Raw genomic sequence first — 19796 nt, forward strand, 5'->3', positions numbered from 1 at the left:
AATACCCAATCATGAGTCAAAGAAAATAATATGGATCCTGTAGGACACAATGAACTGTAGGACACTGGAAAACAATAGTGTACATCTACAGGTTAACAGTTGACATGATATTTTATTTACTGATAGAGATATAGGAGAATCTAGTACAGAACAGAGACAGTTTTGCAGGACACATAGACTAAAAGGCATACTCTTACATAGTTGGTGAAAGGTGGCGCTCACACAGAACACATACTGTACAACGAGTGGACAACACATTAGGAACACTTGCTCTTTCCATGACAGACTGACCAGGTGAATCCAAGTGAAATCTATGATCCCTTATTGATGTCACCTGTTAAATCCACTTCAAATCGGTGTAGATGAAGGGGAGTAGACAGGCTAAAGAAGGATTTTTAAGCTTTGAGAGGATTGAGACATGGATTGTGTATGTGTGCCATTCAGAGGGTGAATGGGGGGTGCAACTCAATATTAGGAAGGTGCTCTTACTGTTGTGTCCACTCAGTGTAAATCACAACGCAATGACAGGTTATATTGACGTGCAAAATTAAAATGTTAAATCATATTTCTTATCGTTTAAGGCAAGTTAACGCTTGGCTCTTGTTGCAGAACGACAGAAGGGACGAGAAGCGAAGAGCTGCAGTGCCTGGTTATATAAACACATTGTCTCCCTCACTGAGGAATTTGTCATTAAAGATTTGTGGAACTTTAAGTAATCATGGACACCTTGGTCTTCATTACAGGGCTAATCACCAAAAAATCTGTGAGTGTTTATTTGTGTGTGTGTGTGTGTCAGAGAGGCTGGTGTGAGGAGCTATAGGAGGATGGGCTCATTGTAATGGCTGGAATGGAATTCATGGAACGGAGTCAAACGTGGTTTCTATATGTTTGATACCGTTCCACATGCTCCATTCCAGTCTTTACAATAAGCCATCCCTATAGCACCTCCCATCAGCTTCCTCAGGTGTGTGTGTGTGTGTGCCACTACGGGTGCATGCATGTGTGCGGCTAAGTGCAGGTAAGTGCTAGTTTTGATCCACTACGACAGCTGGTTTCTACAGGAGGGGGTGGGAAGATATAAAGGGACGGACGATGGCTGGTCTCTACAGGAGCGGGTGGGGAAGAAATAAAGGGACGGACGATGGCTGGTCTCTACAGGAGGGGGTGGGGAAGACATAAAGGGACGGACGATGGCTGGTCTCTACAGGAGGGGGTGGAGAAGATATAAAGGGACGGACGATGGCTGGTCTCTACAGGAGGGGGTGGAGAAGATATAAAGGGACGGACGATGGCTGGTCTCTACAGGAGGGGGTGGAGAAGAAATAAAGGGACGGACGATGGCTGGTCTCTACAGGAGGGGGAAGATATAAAGGGACGGACGGCTCATTTCCTTTTTTCTTTCTCCGCCCCAAGACACCGCACCCCCTCCAGCAGCATAGGAGTACCATGATGACGATCTACAGAGAGAGAGAGAGGGGGAGGGAGAGAGTGGGGAGGGATGTGAGAGAAAGGGAGAGTGAGGGAAAAGAGAGAGGGAAGGAGGGAGAGGGTGGGGAGGGGTGTGAGAGAAAGGGAGAGTGAGGGAAAAGAGAGAGGGAAGGAGGGAGAGGGTGGGGTAGATTGGGTTGGTGGGGAAGAGATAGGGAGAGAGAGAGAAAGAGGGAGGGAGGGAGGGAGATTGAGAAAGAGAGCAGAAGAGTGACTGTTATTTTGCTGAGTAAAAGGATCATATTGACTGTGTGATGTAGAGGAAGTTGCAGAGACCTCTTAGTCCACCAGAGGGTGCTGTCCACCCTTTAACACTGACAGGCCATAGCACATCTGTTGCATAATAGCATTTAACTCCGCAGGATGTCTTACTGTAAATACCATAAGTAAGTGGTAACTAACTGCAGATATTTCTCTATTAACACAGGGTTACTGCCCAGATAATCAGTATGTGTGTCACTGTGTGTGTTTCTGTGTGTATGACTATGTCCATACATGAGCAGGCACACAGGAGTAACTCACCCATGACCCGGGCCTGTAGTCTGACCTGCAGACGTTGGTCCCTCTTCCCCCGGCTGACCAGCGTCAGCTCCTCCTGCAGCACCCCCTCCTGGTGGGTGGTGTACTCACACGTCACCTTCACCCCACCTTGAGAGTGGGAGGGAGGAAGGGAGGGAGCAGGATAGCAGGAGATGGCAGATGGACCAAGATAGACAAGGAACGGATGGAGAGAGGGAGAGAGATAGGGAATGGATGGAGAGAGGGAGAGAGATAGGGAATGGATGGAGAGAGGGAGGGAAATAGGGAATGGATGGAGAGAGGGAGAGAGATAGGGAATGGATGGAGAGAGGGAGAGAGACAGGGAATGGATGGAGAGAGGGAGAGAGACAGGGAATGGATGGAGAGAGGGAGGGAAATAGGGAATGGATGGAGAGAGGGAGGGAAATAGGGAATGGATGGAGAGAGGGAGAGAGACAGGGAATGTATGGAGAGAGGGAGAGAGATAGGGAATGGATGGAGAGAGGGAGGGAAATAGGGAATGGATGGAGAGAGGGAGAGAGATAGGGAATGGATGGAGAGAGGGAGAGAGACAGGGAATGGATGGAGAGAGGGAGAGAGACAGGGAATGTATGGAGAGAGGGAGAGAGACAGGGAATGGATGGAGAGAGAGAGAGAGACGGAATGGATGGAGAGAGGGAGAGAGATAGGGAATGGATGGAGAGAGGGAGGGAGACGGAATGGATGGAGAGAGGGAGAGAGACGGAATGGATGGAGAGAGGGAGGGAGACAGAGAGGTAGAAAAAGAAAGGGAGAGAAAGAAAGAAAGACATAAAAAAGTAGAGAAAGATGGAGACAGTCAATAATAAAAGGACAGGAATGGTCGGGGAAAGAGTGACATGAAGACAGAGACAAAAAGGTGTCAGACAGACAGAAGTAACGTTAGACTGAGAGACAGTAGTCTATTGAGTATTTATAGCCAGTATTTACTTCAATGTAATTTGCCATAGCTTGCCCACATACCATAAAATCTGTGTCCGAAATGCCACCATATTCCCTAGACAGTACACTAATTTGATCAGGGCCTATAGGGAACATTTAATGTTTCAAGTTAATAGAGTAGGCTGCTATCCGGGACACAACCCAGGGTTTTCTTACAGGAAGCCACTCTGAAAGCCCAGAGGGGAGCTCAGATTCTTTCCCCCTAAAATTCAAATGGCGCCCTATTCTCTACATTGTGTTCTACCTTTGACCAGAGGTCTATGGGCCCGCCGTATGGGCCCTGGTCGAAAGCAGTGCACTGTATAAGGAATAGGGTGCAGGGGAACATTTGGGACGAAGCCAGGGAATCAAATCAAATTTTATTGGTCACATGCGTCGAATACAACAGGTGTAGACCTTACAGTGAAATGCTTACTTACAAGCCCATAAATAACAATGCAGTTGGAATAAGAATAAGAAATAAAAGTAACAAGTAATTAAAGAGCAGCAGTAAAATAACAATAGTGAGACTATATACAGGCGGGTACCGGTACAGAGTCAATGTGCGGGAGCACCGGTTAGTCAAGGTAATTGAGGTAATATGTACATGTAGGTAGAATTATTAAAGTGACTATACATAGATGATAACAACAGAGAATAGCAGCGGTGTAAAAGAGGGGGGGGCGGGGGCAATGCAAAAGCATCTCTTCTTCTGGTCTCCTCTCTCTGAATCGATTCAGGGCTGAAATGGGAGCTGATGGATTGATCTCTTTGGTCTTTGTTCCCCTCTGGTAATGACTGTCTGATAGTGGTTATATTCCTCTGGTAATAACTGTCTGGTGGTGGTTATATTCCTCTGGTAATGACTGTCTGGTGGTGGTTATATTCCTCTGGTAATAACTGTCTGGTGTTGGTGGTTATATTCCTCTGGTAATGACTGTCTGATAGTGGTTACTTTCCTCTGGTAATGACTGTCTGGTGGTGGTTATATTCCTCTGGTAATAACAGTCTGGTGGTGGTTATATTCCTCTGGTAATGACTGTCTGGTGGTGGTTATTACTTTGGTAATGATGGTCTGGTGGTGGTTGTATTCCTCTGGTAATGACTGTCTGGTGGTGGTTATATTCCTCTGGTAATAACTGTCTGGTGGTGGATATATTCCTCTGGTAATAACTGTCTGGTGGTGGTTATATAGCTTTGGTAATGACTGTCTAGTGGTGGTTATTCCTTTGGTAATGACTGTCTGGTGGTGGTTGTATTTTCTGCTAATGACTGTCTGGTGGTGGTGGTTATATTCCTCTGGTAATAACTGTCTGGTGGTGGTTATATTCCTCTGGTAATAACTGTCTGGTGGTGGTTGTATTTTTCTGGTAATGACTGTCTCGTGGTGGTTATATTCCTCTGGTAATGACTGTCTGGTGGTGGTGGTTATATTCCTCTGGTAATAACTGTCTGGTGTTGGTGGTTATATTCCTCTGGTAATGACTGTCTGTTGGTGGTTATATTCCTCTGGTAATGACTGTCTGGTGGTGGTTATTACTCTGGTAATGACTGTCTGGTGGTGGTTATATTTCTCTGGTAATGACTGTCTGGTGGTGGTTATATTCCACTGGTAATAACTGTCTGGTGGTGGTTATTACTCTGGTAATGACTGTCTGGTGGTGGTTATATTCCTCTGGTAATGACTGTCTGGTGGTGGTTATATTCCTCTGGTAATAACTGTCTGGTGGTGGTTATATTCCTCTGGTAATGAATGTCTGGTGGTGGTTATATTCCTCTGGTAATGACTGTCTGGTGGTGGTTATATTCCTCTGGTAATAACTGTTTGGTGGTGGTTATATTCCTCTGGTAATATCTGTCTGGTGGTGGTTATATTCCTTTGGTAATGACTGTCTGGTGGTGGTTATATTCCTCTGGTAATAACTGTCTGGTGGTGGTTATATTCCTCTGGTAATGACTGTCTGGTGGTGGTTGTATTTTTCTGGTAATGACTGTCTGGTGGTGGTGGTTATATTCCTCTGGTAATGACTGTCTGTTGGTAGTTATATTCCTCTGGCAATGACTGTCTGGTGGTGGTTGTATTTTTCTGGTAATGACTGTCTGGTGGTGGTTATATTCCTCTGGTAATGACTGTCTGGTGGTGGTGGTTATATTCCTCTGGTAATGACTGTCTGTTGGTAGTTATATTCCTCTGGCAATGACTGTCTGGTGGTGGTGGTTATATTCCTCTGGTAATGACTGTCTGGTGGTGGTTATTACTCTGGTAATGACTGTCTGGTGGTGGTTATATTCCTCTGGTAATGACTGTCTGGTGGTGGTTATATTCCTCTGGTAATAACTGTCTGGTGGTGGTTATATTCCTCTGGTAATGAATGTCTGGTGGTGGTTATATTCCTCTGGTAATGACTGTCTGGTGGTGGTTATATTCCTCTGGTAATAACTGTTTGGTGGTGGTTATATTCCTCTGGTAATATCTGTCTGGTGGTGGTTATATTCCTTTGGTAATTACTGTCTGGTGGTGGTTATATTCCTCTGGTAATAACTGTCTGGTGGTGGTTATATTCCTCTGGTAATGACTGTCTGGTGGTGGTTATATTCCTCTGGTAATGACTGTCTGATAGTGGTTACTTTCCTCTGGTAATGACTGTCTGGTGGTGGTTATATTCCTCTGGTAATAACAGTCTGGTGGTGGTTATATTCCTCTGGTAATAACTGTCTGGTGTTGGTGGTTATATTCCTCTGGTAATGACTGTCTGGTGGTGGTTATTACTTTGGTAATGACGGTCTGGTGGTGGTTGTATTCCTCTGGTAATGACTGTCTGGTGGTGGTTATATTCCTCTGGTAATAACTGTCTGGTGGTGGATATATTCCTCTGGTAATAACTGTCTGGTGGTGGTTATATAGCTTTGGTAATGACTGTCTAGTGGTGGTTATTCCTTTGGTAATGACTGTCTGGTGGTGGTTGTATTTTCTGGTAATGACTGTCTCGTGGTGGTTATATTCCTCTGGTAATGACTGTCTGGTGGTGGTGGTTATATTCCTCTGGTAATAACTGTCTGGTGGTGGTTATATTCCTCTGGTAATAACTGTCTGGTGGTGGTTGTATTTTTCTGGTAATGACTGTCTCGTGGTGGTTATATTCCTCTGGTAATGACTGTCTGGTGGTGGTGGTTATATTCCTCTGGTAATAACTGTCTGGTGTTGGTGGTTATATTCCTCTGGTAATGACTGTCTGTTGGTGGTTATATTCCTCTGGTAATGACTGTCTGGTGGTGGTTATTACTCTGGTAATGACTGTCTGGTGGTGGTTATATTTCTCTGGTAATGACTGTCTGGTGGTGGTTATATTCCACTGGTAATAACTGTCTGGTGGTGGTTATTACTCTGGTAATGACTGTCTGGTGGTGGTTATATTCCTCTGGTAATGACTGTCTGGTGGTGGTTATATTCCTCTGGTAATAACTGTCTGGTGGTGGTTATATTCCTCTGGTAATGAATGTCTGGTGGTGGTTATATTCCTCTGGTAATGACTGTCTGGTGGTGGTTATATTCCTCTGGTAATAACTGTTTGGTGGTGGTTATATTCCTCTGGTAATATCTGTCTGGTGGTGGTTATATCCCTTTGGTAATGACTGTCTGGTGGTGGTTATATTCCTCTGGTAATAACTGTCTGGTGGTGGTTATATTCCTCTGGTAATGACTGTCTGGTGGTGGTTGTATTTTTCTGGTAATGACTGTCTGGTGGTGGTTATATTCCTCTGGTAATGACTGTCTGGTGGTGGTGGTTATATTCCTCTGGTAATGACTGTCTGTTGGTAGTTATATTCCTCTGGCAATGACTGTCTGGTGGTGGTGGTTATATTCCTCTGGTAATGACTGTCTGGTGGTGGTTATTACTCTGGTAATGACTGTCTGGTGGTGGTTATATTCCTCTGGTAATGACTGTCTGGTGGTGGTTATATTCCTCTGGTAATAACTGTCTGGTGGTGGTTATATTCCTCTGGTAATGAATGTCTGATGGTGGTTATATTCCTCTGGTAATGACTGTCTGGTGGTGGTTATATTCCTCTGGTAATAACTGTTTGGTGGTGGTTATATTCCTCTGGTAATATCTGTCTGGTGGTGGTTATATTCCTTTGGTAATGACTGTCTGGTGGTGGTTATATTCCTCTGGTAATAACTGTCTGGTGGTGGTTATATTCCTCTGGTAATGACTGTCTGGTGGTGGTTGTATTTTTCTGGTAATGACTGTCTGGTGGTGGTTATATTCCTCTGGTAATGACTGTCTGGTGGTGGTGGTTATATTCCTCTGGTAATGACTGTCTGTTGGTAGTTATATTCCTCTGGCAATGACTGTCTGGTGGTGGTGGTTATATTCCTCTGGTAATGACTGTCTGGTGGTGGTTATTACTCTGGTAATGACTGTCTGGTGGTGGTTATATTCCTCTGGTAATGACTGTCTGGTGGTGGTTATATTCCTCTGGTAATAACTGTCTGGTGGTGGTTATATTCCTCTGGTAATAACTGTTTGGTGGTGGTTATATTCCTTTGGTAATGACTGTCTGGTGGTGGTTATTCCTTTGGTAATGACTGTCTAGTGGTGGTTATTCCTTTGGTAATGACTGTCTGGTGGTGGTTATATTCCTCTGGTAATGACTGTCTAGTTGTGGTTATTCCTTTGGTAATGACTGTCTGGTGGTGGTTATATTCCTCTGGTAATGACTGTCTGGTGGTGGTGGTTATATTCCTCTGGTAATAACTGTCTGGTGTTGGTGGTTATATTCCTCTGGTAATGACTGTCTGTTGGTGGTTATATTCCTCTGGTAATGACTGTCTGGTGGTGGTTATTACTCTGGTAATGACTGTCTGGTGGTGGTTATATTTCTCTGGTAATGACTGTCTGGTGGTGGTTATATTCCACTGGTAATAACTGTCTGGTGGTGGTTATTACTCTGGTAATGACTGTCTGGTGGTGGTTATATTCCTCTGGTAATGACTGTCTGGTGGTGGTTATATTCCTCTGGTAATAACTGTCTGGTGGTGGTTATATTCCTCTGGTAATGAATGTCTGGTGGTGGTTATATTCCTCTGGTAATGACTGTCTGGTGGTGGTTATATTCCTCTGGTAATAACTGTTTGGTGGTGGTTATATTCCTCTGGTAATATCTGTCTGGTGGTGGTTATATCCCTTTGGTAATGACTGTCTGGTGGTGGTTATATTCCTCTGGTAATAACTGTCTGGTGGTGGTTATATTCCTCTGGTAATGACTGTCTGGTGGTGGTTGTATTTTTCTGGTAATGACTGTCTGGTGGTGGTTATATTCCTCTGGTAATGACTGTCTGGTGGTGGTGGTTATATTCCTCTGGTAATGACTGTCTGTTGGTAGTTATATTCCTCTGGCAATGACTGTCTGGTGGTGGTGGTTATATTCCTCTGGTAATGACTGTCTGGTGGTGGTTATTACTCTGGTAATGACTGTCTGGTGGTGGTTATATTCCTCTGGTAATGACTGTCTGGTGGTGGTTATATTCCTCTGGTAATAACTGTCTGGTGGTGGTTATATTCCTCTGGTAATGAATGTCTGATGGTGGTTATATTCCTCTGGTAATGACTGTCTGGTGGTGGTTATATTCCTCTGGTAATAACTGTTTGGTGGTGGTTATATTCCTCTGGTAATATCTGTCTGGTGGTGGTTATATTCCTTTGGTAATGACTGTCTGGTGGTGGTTATATTCCTCTGGTAATAACTGTCTGGTGGTGGTTATATTCCTCTGGTAATGACTGTCTGGTGGTGGTTGTATTTTTCTGGTAATGACTGTCTGGTGGTGGTTATATTCCTCTGGTAATGACTGTCTGGTGGTGGTGGTTATATTCCTCTGGTAATGACTGTCTGTTGGTAGTTATATTCCTCTGGCAATGACTGTCTGGTGGTGGTGGTTATATTCCTCTGGTAATGACTGTCTGGTGGTGGTTATTACTCTGGTAATGACTGTCTGGTGGTGGTTATATTCCTCTGGTAATGACTGTCTGGTGGTGGTTATATTCCTCTGGTAATAACTGTCTGGTGGTGGTTATATTCCTCTGGTAATAACTGTTTGGTGGTGGTTATATTCCTTTGGTAATGACTGTCTGGTGGTGGTTATTCCTTTGGTAATGACTGTCTAGTGGTGGTTATTCCTTTGGTAATGACTGTCTGGTGGTGGTTATATTCCTCTGGTAATGACTGTCTAGTTGTGGTTATTCCTTTGGTAATGACTGTCTGGTGGTGGTTATATTCCTCTGGTAATAAATGTCTGGTGGTGGTTATATTCCTTTGGTAATGACTGACTGGTGGTGGTTATATTCGTCTGGTAATAACTGTCTGGTGGTGGTTATATTCTTTTGGTAATCACTGTCTGGTGTTGGTTATATTCCTCTGGTAATGACTGTCTGGTGGTGGTTGTATTTTTCTGGTAATGACTGTCTGGTGGTGGTGGATATATTCCTCTGGTAATGACTGTCTAGTGGTGGTTATTCCTTTGGTAATGAATGTCTGGTGGTGGTTATTACTCTGATAATGACTGTCTGGTGGTGGTTATATTCCTCTGGTGATGAATGTCTGGTGGTGGTTATATTCCTCTGGTAATGACTGTCTGGTGGTGGTGGTTATATTCCTCTGGTATTAACTGTCTGGTGTTGGTGGTTATATTCCTCTGGTAATGACTGTCTGTTGGTATTTATATTCCTCTGGCAATGACTGTCTGGTGGTGGTGGTTATATTCCTGTGGTAATGACTGTCTGGTGGTGGTTATTACTCTGGTAATGACTGTCTGGTGGTGGTTATATTCCTCTGGTAATGACTGTCTGGTGGTGGTTATATTCCTCTGGTAATGAATGTCTGCTGGTGGTTATATTCCTCTGGTAATAACTGTTTGGTGGTTATATTCCTTTGGTAATGACTGTCTGGTGGTGGTTATTCCTTTGGTAATGATTGTCTAGTGGTGGTTATTCCTTTGGTAATGACTGTCTGGTGGTGGTTATATTCCTCTGGTAATGACTGTCTGGTGGTGGTGGTTATATTCCTTTGGTAATGACTGTCTAGTGGTGGTTATTCCATTGGTAATGACTGTCTAGTGGTGGTTATTCCTTTGGTAATGACTGTCTGGTGGTGGTTATTACTCTGGTAATGACGGTCTGGTGGTGGTTGTATTCCTCTGGTCATGACTATCTGGTGGTGGTTATATTCCTCTGGTAATAACTGTCTGTTGGTGGTTCTATTCCTCTGGTAATGACTGTCTGGTGGTGGTGGTTATATTCCTCTGGTAATGACTGTCTAGTTGTGGTTATTCCTTTGGTAATGACTGTCTGGTGGTGGTTATATTCCTCTGGTAATAACTGTCTGGTGGTGGTTATATTCCTCTGGTAATGAATGTCTGGTGGTGGTTATGTTCTTCTGGTAATGACTGTCTGTTGGTGGTTATATTCCTCTGGTAATAACTGTCTGGTGGTGGTTATATTCCTTTGGTAATGACTGTCTGTTGGTGGTTATATTCCTCTGGTAATAACAGTCTGGTGGTGGTTATATTCCTCTGGTAATAACTGTCTGGTGTTGGTGGTTATATTCCACTGGTAATGACTGTCTGGTGGTGGTTATATTCCTCTGGTAATGACTGTCTGGTGGTGGTTATTACTTTGGTAATGACGGTCTGGTGGTGGTTGTATTCCTCTGGTAATGACTGTCTGCTGGTGGTTATATTCCTCTGGTATTAACTGTCTAGTGGTGGTTATATTCCTCTGGTAATGAATGTCTGGTGGTGGTTTATTCCACTGGTAATAACTGTCTGGTGGTGGATATATTCCTCTGGTAATAACTGTCTGGTTGTGGTTATATAGCTTTGGTAATGACTGTCTAGTGGTGGTTATTCCTTTGGTAATGACTGTCTGGTGGTGGTTGTATTTTTCTGGTAATGACTGTCTTGTGGTGGTTATATTCCTCTGGTAATGACTGTCTGGTGGTGGTGGTTATATTCCTCTGGTAATAACTGTCTGGTGGTGGTTATATTCCTCTGGTAATAACTGTCTGGTGGTGGTTGTATTTTTCTGGTAATGACTGTCTCGTGGTGGTTATATTCCTCTGGTAATGACTGTCTGGTGTTGGTGGTTATATTCCTCTGGTAATGACTGTCTGTTGGGGGTTATATTCCTCTGGTAATGACTGTCTGGTGGTGGAGGTTACATTCCTCTGGTAATGACTGTCTGGTGGTGGTTATTACTCTGGTAATGACTGTCTGGTGGTGGTTATATTCCTCTGGTAATGACTGTCTGGTGGTGGTTATATTCCTCTGGTAATAACTGTCTGGTGGTGGTTATATTCCTCTGGTAATGAATGTCTGGTGGTGGTTATATTCCTCTGGTAATGACTGTCTGGTGGTGGTTATATTCCTCTGGTAATAACTGTTTGGTGGTGGTTATATTCCTCTGGTAATATCTGCCTGGTGGTGGTTATATTCCTTTGGTAATGACTGTCTGGTGGTGGTTATTCCTTTGGTAATGACTGTCTAGTGATGGTTATTCCTTTGGTAATGACTGTCTGGTGGTGGTTATATTCCTCTCGTAATAACTGTCTGGTGGTGGTTATATTCCTCTGGTAATGACTGTCTGGTGGTGGTTGTATTTTTCTGGTAATGACTGTCTGGTGGTGCTTATATTCCTCTGGTAATGACTGTCTGGTGGTGGTGGTTATATTCCTCTGGTAATAACTGTCTGGTGTTGGTGGTTATATTCCTCTGGTAATAACTGTCTGGTGGTGGTGGTTATATTCCTCTGGTAATAACTGTCTGGTGTTGGTGGTTATATTCCTCTGGTGATGAATGTCTGGTGGTGGTTATATTCCTCTGGCAATGACTGTCTGGTGGTGGTGGTTATATTCCTCTGGTAATGACTGTCTGGTGGTTGTTATTACTCTGGTAATGACTGTCTGGTGGTGGTTATATTCCTTTGGTAATGACTGTCTGGTGGTGGTTATATTCCTCTGGTAATAACTGTCTGGTGGTGGTTATATTCCTCTGGTAATGAATGTCTGCTGGTGGTTATATTCCTATGGTAATAACTGTTTGGTGGTGGTTATATTCCTTTGGTAATGACTGTCTGTTGGTGGTTATTCCTTTGGTAATGACTGTCTAGTGGTGGTTATTCCTTTGGTAATGACTGTCTGGTGGTGGTTATATTCCTCTGGTAATGACTGTCTGGTGGTGGTGGTTATATTCCTTTGGTAATGACTGTCTAGTGGTGGTTATTCCATTGGTAATGACTGTCTAGTGGTGGTTATTCCTTTGGTAATGACTGTCTGGTGGTGGTTATTACTCTGGTAATGACGGTCTGGTGGTGGTTATATTCCTCTGGTAATAACTGTCTGTTGGTGGTTATATTCCTCTGGTAATAACTGTCTGGTGGTGGTTCTATTCCTCTGGTAATGACTGTCTGGTGGTGGTGGTTATATTCCTCTGGTAATGACTGTCTAGTTGTGGTTATTCCTTTGGTAATGACTGTCTGGTGGTGGTTATATTCCTCTGGTAATAACTGTCTGGTGGTGGTTATATTCCTCTGGTAATGAATGTCTGCTGGTGGTTATGTTCTTCTGGTAATGACTGTCTGTTGGTGGTTATATTCCTCTGGTAATAACTGTCTGGTGGTGGTTATATTCCTTTGGTAATGACTGTCTGGTGGTGGTTATATTCCTCTTGTAATGACTGTCTGGTGGTGGTGGTTATATTCCTCTGGTAATGACTGTCTAGTGGTGGTTATTCCTTTGGTAATGACTGTCTAGTGGTGGTCATTCCTTTGGTAATGTATGTCTGGTGGTGGTTATTACTCTGGTAATGACGGTCTGGTGGTGGTTATATTCCTCTGGTAATAACTGTCTGGTGGTGGTTATATTCCTTTGGTAATGACTGTCTGGTGGTGGTTATATTCCTTTGGTAATAACTGTCTGGTGGTGGTTATATTCTTTTGGTAATCACTGTCTGGTGGTGGTTATATTCCTCTGATAATGACTGTCTGGTGGTGGTGGTTATATTCCTCTGGTAATGACTGTCTAGTGGTGGTTATTCCTTTGGTAATGAATGTCTGGTGGTGGTTATTACTCTGGTAATGACTGTCTGGTGGTGGTTATATTCATCTGGTGATGAATATCTGGTGGTGGTTATATTCCTCTGGTAATAACTGTCTGGTGGTGGTTATATTCCTCTGGTAATGACTGTCTGGTGGTGGTTTTATTCCTCTGGTAATGAATGTCTGGTGGTGGTTATATTCCTCTGGTAATAACTGTCTGGTGGTGGTTATATTCCTCTGGTAATTCCGATCAAAGCCTCAACCTCCATGGGTAGGATTGCATTGGTGGGGAACAGTGGATGGAGAGCGGATCCAAAGAACGGAAAATAGGTGATAAAAGGGGACGAGGTAGGGAAATTGTTGCCTTTCCGCCAGACAAGTATTCATTGGGGACAGAGGATGGAGGGGGAGAGTGGAGTGGGAGAAAAGGTAGAAGAAGGAGGGAGACCTTCGCCAGTGATCCAGACAGACGTTCAAGTTTCACAGATTTGATAACATACCGGTTACTGTAATAGTAGGTTACAGTAATGACATAAATCCGGTTACTGTAATAGTAGGTTACAGTAATGACAGAAACAGTGTCTTGTTATGGTGCTAATATGTTTGTTGGCAGAGACATGGGAGATTAGATATGCCTTGTTAATGATTTTCTGCCACTTTCAGGTCTACACTGCACCCACCTTTACCAGTATCCATTTTAATTCATATCCATTTGGACGATTTAGATCCTGTACAAGGAACACAGAAGCAATCATCTCAGTTTCTATCCTGGGTCGCATTCAATAGGCTTCGAACAGTATAAAAACTGACTGAAACAGGAAGGGACTACCTGGACTCCAATAACAAACACTCATTTTCATTTTCCATTGCAAAATGGTTTAACGTTTTCTTTGGCATGCCCTAATGAATACGGGCCTGGTCTCCCACGTACCCTCTGGTGTGGGTGTGACACGGTTGACTTTGAGGAGGGGTCTGGGCGTCGGTGATGAGGAGGAAGGGAGGGAAGACACATCTTTCCCCAGCACAGGCACCTCTGGGAGGGTGAAGACTATCTCATAACGATGCAGACTCCTCAGGAACCCTACCTGGACAGAGAGAGAGAGAGAGAGAGAGTGAGAGAGAGAGAGTGAGAGAGAGTAAGAGAGAGTGAGTGAGAGTGAGTGAAAAAGAGTGAGAAGGAGTGAGAGAGAGAACACAGTACAAATTACATAAACATTTATTAAATACTCACACACTTCTTATGAAATGCGTTAAGTAGTTCTTATGTAGGTACCCATCAGGGGTGCATTCAGCAGGTCATAACGTTGTATAAATATGTCATGAAGTACAAACATGGCTCTATGACCTGTAGAATGAGGAATCATGTCTGCTCTATTCATAACATTTCAATCTGAAATGTTCAGCAATGTTTGCCTACTGAACTTGGCACAAGCAATTCGAGCATTTGTATTCCAATCCCCGCCCACCTTAACCAGGAAGTTCCCATCAGGCTCTGGGAGAGCAGGGATGGCCGAATCCTTGGCTTTGTCCTCACGGTGAACAGGGGAGCCCATGGCATCCTCGTAGTCAGGGAAACGCACGCTTCCTCCCTTCGAGGTCGACCCTGGGGAAGAGGCAGTAAGAGCGTGACTCGGTCAGGGACAGAAATACACACACAGGCACATACTGTACACACGCACACACATATAATTCATGCATGGCTAAGCAGCTGTATACGACTGCAAGTTTTTATTGCGCTTTTATGAGAGAGAGAGACAGAGAGGGAGAGAGCGAGGGAGAGAGTTAGTGTTTTGGTCCATCAGTATAACTGTGGTCTGACATGGCATTAGGGCTTTACAATCAGCGGGAAGGGAATTGAAAATCCATGCACTTAGAGACAATCGCTGGCAGATTAATTAATTAAAGTTTGGGCGATATCAGTTGCATTCACACAGACAGAGGGGCAGACGGACAGACAGACAGACAGACAGACAGACAGACAGAAACAGACACACAAACACACACACATAGAAGTCAAGGACTCACCCTTCCTGCCTGTTGCCATGTCAACGTCAGGCCAGGAATGATGGATCACACTGTATCAGTCTGAATTTGTGATGTCATCATTACCCTCCTTCAGAGAACATGACAAGGAACAATGTAACGAGATAGAGCGAGAGGAAGAACAAGAGAGATGGAGAGAGAGAAAGGGGGAGCGAGATGAGGAATGAGAGAGGGGAAGAGTGAGGTGAGAAAGGGAGAGAAAGAGAAACCAAGTCACAATTTCTTTGTAAAGGTGACAGCTCCTCAACAACAGTTTCTTCTGGCTTCTGTCATGTTCTGCCAAAAGTTCCCTCAGACTCAACACCCTCTTAGAACTAGAAGTAGGACAGAGTAGCCCGTAGGCCTAGACACTAATCTAAGGTCAGTTAAACACTTTCCCCTCTAATTACGGTCATGATTTGGGTATAAGCGATGGCTGATCCTAGACCTGTGAATCAAAATAGGAAAAGCACTCACATATGAGGTTGCTTGTCTCAAGGTGTTTGGCAATAATTCTATGATATCTTAACGTAAAAGTCTAAAAAACTAAAGTGTCACTGGCAAAGTCATAATGGTAAAGTGGTTTATTTTCTTTAGCCCTGTGCCAGGTGGCAACTTCTACCCAAAAGTACTCTGGTACTGTAGCGTATCAATCCGCTGGATAGAGCCCTAGACCAAGTTCCAAATGGCACCCTAGTGCATTTGTTTTAACAAGGTCCCATAGGGGAATAGGGTGCCATCTGTTATGCATGTCCATAATGACCTTTGACCTTTAATTTAATCCTACTGCGGCTTTATCAATATCATTAGAAGCGCCCAGCTGTGAGTCCAGTCCAGTGTTGCAGACAAAGGCACGGCTAAACGACTCACTGACCTGCTCACTAAAGAAGCTTAACTCAGCCCCAAAGCTTAGCTGGTGGGATTAGAGGAAGAAACTAGAAGGAGTAATTTCTTACAGTTTTACCATGGGGAGTTGGGTACCTAGCCTAATTCACACAATCCTCCCTAATACGGAAACACTGGAGTGGGAATAGCCTTGAGTGTTATGTAACCTGAAACTAGAATGGGGAGAAAATAGAACACAGAACAGAGAGAAGCTCATTCCATTCCTCATTCAAACTCATTCCCCTCTATGTATAACTGATTTAACGTACCATCGACAGTTATCCAGTGATGGAAAAAGTACCCAATTGTCATCCTTGAGTAAAAGAAAAGACCCTAATAGAAAATGACTGAAGTGGAAGAGAAAGTCACCCAGTAAAATACTACTTGAGTAAAAATCTAAAACTATCTGGTTTTAAATATACTTAAAGATGCACAATGCAGAAATCACTCCACCATTTCCTGGTTGCTAAAATTGGTTGCCTAATTTTAGTTTATGTGGCAAAACAAGCAAGTAGAGAATCATTGTACCATGAAAACTGCTGTGAAATATATTTTCCATAACCAAAAATATTTTATTTTAAGCTGGTTGAAGCTTGTGTAGAAAACGGAAAGTAAAAGATGCAAAAACAAGACTTAAGAATGGGAAGCATAGAAATGGAGCACATAGAATAGATACACACTTCTTAGACTTGCTTTCAATGAGAACGATAGATCTATCACTCACATTTCAATGTGCATTTTTGTTGGGGTCACCCAAAAAGTTACATATTGTAGCTTTAAGTATCAAAAGTAGAAGCTATAAATCCTTCCAAATTCCTTATATTAAGCAAACCAGACGGCACAATTTCCTTTTTATTTATGGATAGCCAGGGGCACACTCCAACACTGACCACCAGACCATTTACAAACACTCAGACATCATTTACAAACAAAGCATGTGTGTTTAGTGAGTTTGCCAGATCAGAGGCAGTATGGATGACCAGGGACGTTCTCTTGATAAGTGTATGAATTGGACCATTTTTCCCTGTCCTTCTAAGCATTTGAATGTTATCGAGTAGCCTAGCCTACTGTTGGTGTCAGGGAAAATAAGGCCTAGTAAAAAGTACAGTGCATTCAGAAAGTATTCAGACCCCTTCACTTTTTCCACATTTTGTTACGTTACAGCATTATTCAATATTTTATATATATATATATTATTTTTTATTTTAATTTTTTTAACAATCTACACACAATACCCGATAATGACAAAGTGAAAACAGGTTTTTAGAAATGTTTTCATATGTATTAAAAGTAAAAAGGATAAAATATTTACATAAGTATTCAGACCATTTGCTATGAGACAAAAAATTGAGCACAGGTGCATCCTGTTTTCATTGATCATCCTTAAGATGTTTCTACAACTTGATTGGAGTCCACCTGTGGTAAATTCAAATGATTGGACATGATTTAGAAAGGCACACACCTGTCTATTTAAGGTCCCACAGTTGACAGTGCACATCAGAGCAAAAACCAAGCCATGAGGTCGAAGGAATTGTCTGTAGAGCTCCGAGACAGGATTGTGTCAAGGCACAGATCTGGGGAAAGGTACAATAAAAATTCTGCAGCATTGATGGTCCCCAAGAAAACAGTTGCCTCCATCATAAATGGAAAAAGTTTGGAACCACCAAGACTCTTCCTGGAGCTGGCCGCCAAGCCAAACTGAGCAATCAAGGGAGAAGGGCCTTGGTCAGGGAGGTGACCAAGAACCCAATGGTCACTATGACAAAGCTCCAGAGATCCTCTTTGGAGATGGGAGAACCTTCCAGAAGGACAACCATCTCTGCACCAATCAGGCATGTATAGTAGAGTGGCCAGACGGAAGCCAATCCTCAGTAAAAGGCACATGACAGCCCACTTGGAGTTTTCCAAAAGGCATCTAAAGAACTCTCAGACCATGAGAAACAAGATTCTCTGGTCTGTTGAAACCAATATTGAACTCTTTGGCCTGAATGCCAAAAGTCACGTCTGGAAGAAACTAGGCACCGCTCATCACCTGGCCAATACCATTCCTACGGTGAAGCATAGTGGTGGCAGCATCATGCTGTGGGGATGTCATGATCGAGGGAAAGATGAACTGTCCAAAGTACAGAGAGATCCTTGATGAAAACCTGCTCCAGACCCCAGACCTCCAATAGGACAACGACCCTAAGCACACAGCCAAGACAACGCAGGAGTGGCTTCTGGACAAGTCTCTGAATGTCCTTGAGTGGCCCAGCCAGAGCCCGGATTTGAACCCGATCGAACATCTCTGGAGAGACCTGAAAATAGCTGTGCAGCGACACTCCCCATCCAACCTGACAGAGCTTGAGAGGATCACCAGTGAAGAATGGGAGAAACTCCCCAAATACAGGTGTGCCAAGCTAGGTAGCATCATACCCAAGAAGACTCAAGGCTGTAATCACTGCCAAAGGTACTTCAACAAAGTACGGAGTAAAGGGTCTGAATACTTATGTAAATGTAATGTTAAATTTTTTTGCAAAACAGTTTTTTCTTTGTCATTATGGAGTATTATGTGTAGATTGATGAGGAAAAATAACAATTTTAAAATAAGGCTGTAACCTAACAAATTGTGGAAAAAGTCAAGGGGTCTGAAAACTTTCAGAATGCACTGTAGTAGGCTTCAAGTAAAGTACAGATATCCCCTAAAAAATAATTAAGTAGTAGTCTACTTCAAAGTATTTTTTACTTTGTTACTTTACACCACTGCAGTTATCAAAGGGACCTGGACGCACGGTGCAAAGGCATCGCGGTTGGTAGGCTTCTACCTTATTTGACACTGTCGCGGTTCTACATGCAAATGCAGCATTGGGAACGACCCAGCCCCGAGCCGCCACCACCGCATCAACAGGGAGGGACATCGATACGTGCGCCGTCCGGGACATTTTTGACCCTTTTTTAGCCTAATTACAAAATACTTGCGAATATGAAGTGTTCCTTAGGCTGCTTGGGTTGTTTATTGAATATATAGCCTATTCAATGTGTGTTTTAATTCTAATGTTACAAGGTCCATGAAAGACGATCACACACACTGCATGCCCATTGGATGGAGTGCGCATCAAAACTGGAACATAGGCACTGAGTTGCATTTGCTGTCGTTTAAACGGATGGGCAAAACTGCAACGAATATATTTAGCCAACAACAACATATTCGTTATATTGTCATTGTGGCATAAATCAAATCGAATATATTCAACCCGAGAGAGACAGACAGACAGACAGACGGACAGACGGGCAGATGGGCAGATAGCCTAGCCTACGCCCAGTTAGATGTCAAAACGATATGAACCTGCGAACTGGATTCCCCCCAGGTGCAAGAAAGCGTTTATGAAAACACTTACCGCTTTGGAGATTTGTTCAGTGCTTAGTGATGATGGTATCTGACAGCGGAACGCGTTACCATCCCAAACGGCATGCTGCTTGCTGTGTTTGTCTGATCTCTTATCTCGGAGGCGCTGCTCAGTCTCCTCTCCAGCTCTCCTCCTCCGGACCGACGCAGTGTATATCAGCCATGCATGGCGCGTCGCTTTCTCGGTGACCTATAGCTGCAGTCATTGGCGGATGCAGGCATCGCGGGGAGGGAAGTTTTTCAACGCCCCTCATGTAAACATCACGTTTACACTGTAATTATTCTGCCTATTAGATAGATGTGGTATAAACCCTATACCTGCTTTCAGATTGAATGAAATGCAGGCTATCAATTGGATAAATATTTTATTTGTAGCCTTATTGAATATGCTAATTTAATAGGCTCTAACAGAATATAATATAATATAATAGCCTATAAAATACTGT

The 19796-nt window shown here is 43.3% G+C and overlaps 1 protein-coding gene across 1 annotated transcript; it reads right to left on the minus strand.

Annotated features, from left to right (window-relative positions):
* Positions 1–92: 92 nt before the first annotated feature.
* ct027 (CT027 protein) lies at positions 93–19445 on the minus strand. The gene is given in 6 exon segments (NM_001140258.1): positions 93–1457; positions 2011–2136; positions 13990–14143; positions 14525–14661; positions 15084–15171; positions 19343–19445. Coding segments are annotated over 5 exon segments (510 nt in total). The 5' UTR covers positions 15103–15171; positions 19343–19445; the 3' UTR covers positions 93–1383.
* Between the last annotated feature and the right edge of the window lie 351 nt (positions 19446–19796).

This window comes from Salmo salar, chromosome 08 (genome assembly GCF_965601325.2).
Source record: "Salmo salar chromosome 08, fSalSal1, whole genome shotgun sequence".
NCBI lineage: Eukaryota > Metazoa > Chordata > Actinopteri > Salmoniformes > Salmonidae > Salmo > Salmo salar.